General features: G+C 37.9%; 1 protein-coding gene across 1 annotated transcript in view; it reads right to left on the bottom strand.

The window, feature by feature from the left end:
- Positions 1 to 433: 433 nt before the first annotated feature.
- Positions 434 to 6,469, bottom strand: part of COL4A3 (collagen type IV alpha 3 chain) — a 57,846-nt gene continuing 51,810 nt past the window's right edge. Inside the window, exons 49-52 of the mRNA XM_071566721.1 lie at positions 5,887 to 6,064; positions 4,732 to 4,846; positions 3,354 to 3,526; positions 434 to 3,087 (exon numbers count right to left, since the gene is read on the bottom strand). Of these exons, the coding sequence (XP_071422822.1) occupies positions 3,003 to 3,087; positions 3,354 to 3,526; positions 4,732 to 4,846; positions 5,887 to 6,064 (551 nt within the window). The 3' untranslated portion in view covers positions 434 to 3,002. The remainder of the gene's footprint in view (positions 3,088 to 3,353; positions 3,527 to 4,731; positions 4,847 to 5,886; positions 6,065 to 6,469) is intronic.

Below are 6,469 nucleotides of genomic sequence, written 5' to 3'. Positions count from 1 at the left end.
TTCGGGACACCTGTCCTGGCCCTGCTCTCTCTTGGCTTTTCTCTGCACCTCCTTGCTGGCAGAGCATGGGATGCTGGAAAGTCCTTGGCGGAGAGTAAGCACTACTGAGCAACAACCAAAGCATCAGGGTGGTATCAACGCCAATTATCAGTTCTCATACTCAATCCACAGCAGCCCTGTACCAGCTAAGAAATAAAAACCCATAGCTCACCATAGCATCCTATGTAGGAATATATCTAGGAAGAGAGATAGCATAAAGAAATCCAGCTTGGGTATTTACAGTGGAGAGAGCCGGAGTCAATTTGAGGGCAAATTCTACCTACTGTCTTTTAATCAAATGACATTTTTTTTTGGTTATGCACAGATAGTGGCCAAGATCATTAGCTCTGGAAAAAAAAGAAAAAAATAAACCAACAGGAAATGGGTCTTTTATTTAGTCAAAATATTTTTATTTGGCTGTATCTAGCAGAGTACAGCCCCCGTTGTTTGCTCATTTGCATCCATTCTTTCAGTACAATATATTAACACCTTGCACCTCATCAGCACTTTCCAGTTAACGCTCCCAAAGCTCTTACAGCATGAGTTAACTAATCCTCCCAACAATCCTTAGCAGTAAAGAAGTAACATGATCTGCATCTGCAGAGAGAAGTTTACATCAACTTTTTTCAAGTTTGGTTTCCAGTGTCCAGCTTGTAGTATGCCAGGCTTGACGAAAATGTGTCCCTGCAGCTGTATTTCATGCTTTGGAAAGAAAGAGCGACCTTGAGCAATCAAAATCTAAAGCTATTTATGAACATCTTTTTTTAGTAACTTGTTGAAGGCCACACAAAAAGTGAGCACTGGAATCCAAAACATCACAAGGCATCACTTCCAGTTCTGTGCTATATTATGAGACACAGCCCTTTGTAACTTACCTTTGGACCTTAAAGCCACAATCCATTCCCTTCTCCTTACACATTATCCTTTGCTGGCCATTTCCAGCAGACTTCAAGCTCAGATACTCACATTGGCATTTTACTAGCAAGTTTTACATGAGGGTCTCCCCAGCCATCAATTGTATATCATATACAAGGGCCTTTGGGTGACTGTAATGAGCCTTAAGGAAAAAAAAGAAACCACTAAAACCCCAACAACCTAAAAAGCAACAGCTGTGGTCATTATCTTTGAGTATTTGAAGCAGACTTCAGAGTTTATGAGAAAATGTAGTTTATGATTGTTTTAAGGAAAACAACCTAAGCCCCAAGCCTGGTTCGAATGAAAGACTAAATGTGAACTTGACATTAATACCTTCTTATCAGTAGTGCATCTGCATAAAGATTCTTCATAAAACCCTGCAAATTCACAATTATACCTTGCAAACAGAAGCATTATGACTGTTCAAGCAAACAATAATTTTAAAATATCCATTCAGTCCATGTAAATGGTATCTTCATCTTAGCTCCATTATAAGGAACATAGACAAAACTTTTTCTTAGGTTAACACTGAAAATTCAAACAGTCAGACAAACACAATGCAAGTACTTCAACAGAAACAATACAAAATTTTACTGGCTTAAAAAAAAAACTAAATGAGAAATCTTGGTTATTTCATTGAATTGCTAGACCCTACATTTAAGTGGTGCATTTACAGAACTATTCAGATGAATTAAAGCTTCTTCTGTAACACTAAATACTGGAATTCTGATAGATTGTGCAAGTATTAAAAAATATTAACATTTTAAATGTCAACATTACAATTTTAAATAGCCTTGCAAGTGCAATGTTATAAATATTAAAAAACCTTCAGAGCCACAATTTTATATAACTTATATGAGTAAATGAAAGTGCTTTTCAAGTATTTATGTTCATTGACAGTTGGATTCTCTTGTATAAGTCAGTGCTTAGATGGTACAATTTAAATATCAGTATTTTTTAAAATTTTGGATGCATACATTTAACTGGATGGAATAAATGGTTTCTTTGCAGAAATGTGTGATAAATATTTAAATACAGAATATATTTGTGATAAATATTTAAATATGGACTATTATAAAATGAAAATATTATAGATTTTGTTATCTATTAAAAGTAAAATAGAAAGAAATCACTTCCTGATGGATGATAACCTGATAATGCCATGGGAGCCCTTGAGCCATACAATAATTGTTAATACCAAAAAAATATCAAATTATGATTTGGTAAATAGTTTTTCTTCAGGAGACATGAAAACATGTGATCATAATACTGTCAGCTTTTGAAGAACTTAAAAGATCTCATGATCTTTTAATAGTGGATCTAATGAAAAGTTCCCAACACTTTCAATTAGTCAACCCTTGGCCACAGTCACTCTGGAGGACCCAGCTGGTGCCTGTGCCCCTGTCCTGCCTGCCCAGTGCATGGTGTGCTCCCCTTCTGGCTTGTCAAGGACCATCAGCATCGCAGTGATACAACAAAGATTGTACTCCTGTTTGCCAGCCAGAGGAAGGGTGAGGTAAGTGGGGAGATACTTGTTTATTAGACAAGAAAACCAAACCAAAACAACTCTTAATGAATAATTATATAGTTAAAAGTGCACTGAAAGTATTTCCTACTGAAACCTATCGCTCATAAGTGCCAGATTGTCACCTTAAATGACACCCACTTGGAACACTGAACATATGTAAGCTGAAACAGGAGTGTTTAGCTTGTCTTGCTGTTTGAAAAGCACATGACACAAGGCAGCAGTAACATCTTTCATTAAAGATCTGGTGATGCTGTGGTTTTGTTGTGGAGATGCAGCTCAGAAATAACACGATTCAGCAGAAGCCCCTGCAGGTTGCCTTGACAGGCTTCCTCCAACAAAGTGCTTTGTCATTTGCCAAAGACAAAAGTCAGACTTGCCCTGCCTCACCACAGTGCTGCACTGGCAATTTATAATTTTCTTTCCAGACGCAGCTGGACTTTAATAAATTATAGCTCTTCAGAGTTAGGCAATTCTTTGTAATAAAAGCAGAGTTTCATATTCTATCAAGAGTGGCCACTGTTTAGATTGGTCTCTTCATGCAGACCTGACAACGACTGATGATATTTTCTAGTTCTCCTGCTGTCAAAGTCTGTGGCACAGGTCTCCTAAAAAAAAGAAAACATTGTTTTTCTTTAAAAAACAGGGAGAGACAGTGAAATTTTGGGTATGGAATTCTTGACAACAACCTGGAAATCCTTGGCTCACTGAAAGCATCTGTGTGCTACAGAACGACCTTGAATCTGACAAGAGGGATGTCTAACCTGAGAGGGATTACGAAGGAAGCCGCCACAGGTTGCTCAGGCACTCACTGTCTCCCCGGGCACTTGCAGCATGGGTGTGATGTGCATGGATGCAGGGAAGTAGAGTTTACCTGAACATTTTTCTGGGATTTAATGATGCCAACCAGAAACTGTAGGAATTTGTGTAGTAGTTGCACGTCCCCCTGCCGTGGCACTCTATGAATGGAACAGCTCGAAATTCTTCCAGACAAGACCCAGGAGATGCCAATGCTTGGCCAGAAGCTTCTGAGCCGGCGCTTGTGTACTGTAACCAACAGGACATTCTTTAATGAGAACTTGTCCATCAGCTTTTAGTAAACCACAGACAAAAAAAAAATCTCTTTCTAAAACATACAATATGCTCTATGGTGTATCTCAGAGAAACCAAAATGAACACAGATTAGTTTGATAAAACTTATAATGAGGCACAGAAGCCTTATGAAAATCAAACAGTTATAGCGTTTCCTAAGTCCTTTTTCTATGGCATAAAAAGGCATGAAATTAACCAGTACAAAAACAAGAAAGTATCTGGATTGTGCACAACTGAGGACTACAGTAATTACAAATAAATGGGTGGGTGTTTTCATATTTGTTGTTGCATTGATTGCTTCTCGAAACACAAAAGGCAAAAAAGGCATTTTCCTTCTCTGATGTTGATAAGTGCTTGTAGAAATAGCTCTAAAATAATTTATGACATTAGAAAATACCATTCAACTCTGCTGATGTTGGAAATTATTTTAATAAGATGCTGCAAAAATTTTCTCATTCTTTTCCAAATTTATTATTATTATTACTACTTAGGGCCAAACTGCAGGAGAAACAACCAGTTTTACACCAGACCTAAAAGAACTTTAATTCATGGGGGAAAAAAAAAGAGGGTTTTTAAATTCAGTCTTTTATGTCCATTTGCTGTCATCTCTATGACATTCCACAGGCATGAATAACAGATGAAGTGCTACATCCTCTAGTACAGGTACACCTTTATTCTCACAATCAGTTGTGAATTTGCAGTCTCACTATGAACTTTCTTCACTCATATCTCATTATGGTGTCAAAATTGCTAAGGCAATATTGCTTTTTTGATTTTAGTTTTCTGGCATAGAAGTAGGGCAGTTATTTCTGTGGTTTTGTGTTCAGGACAAGCTTAACCACCCCACTCTCCAACTCTTGTCTCCCAGATCTTAACATGTGTGGAAATGAGTGCATGCAGTTATTTTTGTCAAACTAAAGTCCTATGGTTCTCCTTTCATATTTTCCCCTTTTTCTCCTGCCACCTGTTTTTGAGGGTGCATCATAATAGTTCTTTCTATGCTTTTGGAATTGAATAAGAATTAATAGAATTATTGTCTAGTTTTTGACAAAGGCAAAAAAAATAACAACTATTAAGAAACAAATGAGCTAGGAATAGCTGAAAATGCCAATGAAAGTGAGAGGACATAAAATTAATAATTCAAGTTGTTATGTCCATACCATAACAAAAGAAAAACCCTTCCAGAGAGATATCCAGCCTTCTGGACATGCAGGAACCACGGTTGTTTGGCTGTGAACTGCTATTACCATTGCAGCTCCTTCGCAGACAACACACCTGTGAAGGAAAGCACAGTGCAGATGTGAGGGAAAACATGAAAGCAGAACAACTTCTCTCTTCTAGGATGGCACCTACCACATGGAAGGGCTTGCTGCAAACGTTACAATTCACACAGGTTTTCTCTGTTTAATGAGGAGATAAGTAAATCAAAAGTAACCCATATACCTTACTTTGCAGTTGCTTTGCAATCCCTACTAGCAACACCAGATAAAAAATGTTTTAAGATGAGATGAATCCCAGAACATCTGAGCTTCCTAATTTTGCCTTTAATGAAGTAACAAGGGAAATTTTGCCTTTTTCATGTGCTCACTACTTTATGTTGCTATGGTTTAGATCAAAGTTCTCCACCTTTACTTGCTAAGATTAGAAAAAGTAATCTTTATTTCCTAAATGAGGAAACTATGAAGCTGAACTACTAGGTTGAAACAGCTGGGTAAGGCAGGACACAAGACAGAGTTCAAAGCTTGCCTTCCCTTGGATTTTGCTACTCTAGGCCTTTCATACTTTTGTAGCTTTTCCTGTTAAGCTGCTGTTCATCCTTCTCATCTGTTCTAAGCAGCTAGAGAGGACCACACTTGCACAAGGGTGTTTCATAGCAGAGACCCTTCAGCCCCAGACTGCAATGTATCTCACCAACTACAGTAAATGTATCCCTCATAATTAAAAGCAGAGCTTGATTTGTTCTGTATTCTAAAATAACAAAGCTGTCTTTATTTCATTTTAGTCTGTCTCTGATATACACAATGATTGGGCATTAAAAACAGTATCACTGCAATCATTAGGACTGTGTGCCATCTTCTTATGCTGGCTATGCAGAATAGGTCCTGTGATGGGACCCCAGCTGTACCGTAGTTTTTCTAAAGAGCATCACTGGATATCTGACATATTTAGGTGAGCAACCAAAAATCAAGGTTTTGAAGTCACTGCTTGTACTGACTGAGATGGGCAGGTCTTTGCCTAAGACTTTTGCCACTCAAAACAATTTATGATGTCTTTGTGGTTCCAGGGCAAAAGAGCTACAATTCTTATCCTCTTACCTGCTTATATGGGGCTCTAGTGCCCTGCCAGAAATGGGTGCCATGTCTACTGGCATTACCACGGAAGTGGACAGCCAGTAGGAATAGTCATTGCGAGAGGCAAAGCTACAAACATCGTTGGTGCTACAGAATAGGAATGGCATGGTGGTAAATCTCTGCAAGCAGCTGCCAGCTGTTCCTAAAACACAGAGGAGAGGCTTGTGACAGATTGGAGATTATATTTAGTGCAGTGAACAGAGGAGACACACAATGTCACTCAATCTACTACAATAAGAATTAAAACAGTTGGTCTATAAAAAGTGCCTGTGTGGTAGAATTATCTGAAAGTAAAATGCTTATGGTTTATATAAAAATATCTATATAAAAAACAAGGGCTAATGACCAAATCTGTTAAAATAATATCTTCTTGAATGGTATTGGTCCTTGACACAGTGATAGGGATTCAGCTGCTTAAACGGAAGTTCCTGGTGACATTTTTCACACTGTAAAGCATCCCATTTAGTCTCCAAAATCTGGAAGATTCTCCCTTAAATCCTGTAGTATTACTGTCAGCACTGTGCAAATATTGTGAACATTTATACTA

Source organism: Pithys albifrons, chromosome 11 (genome assembly GCF_047495875.1).
Source record: "Pithys albifrons albifrons isolate INPA30051 chromosome 11, PitAlb_v1, whole genome shotgun sequence".
Taxonomy (NCBI): domain Eukaryota; kingdom Metazoa; phylum Chordata; class Aves; order Passeriformes; family Thamnophilidae; genus Pithys; species Pithys albifrons.
The sequence above is the reverse complement of the archived record's forward strand: the minus strand, read 5'-3'. Positions and strand labels throughout refer to the sequence as shown.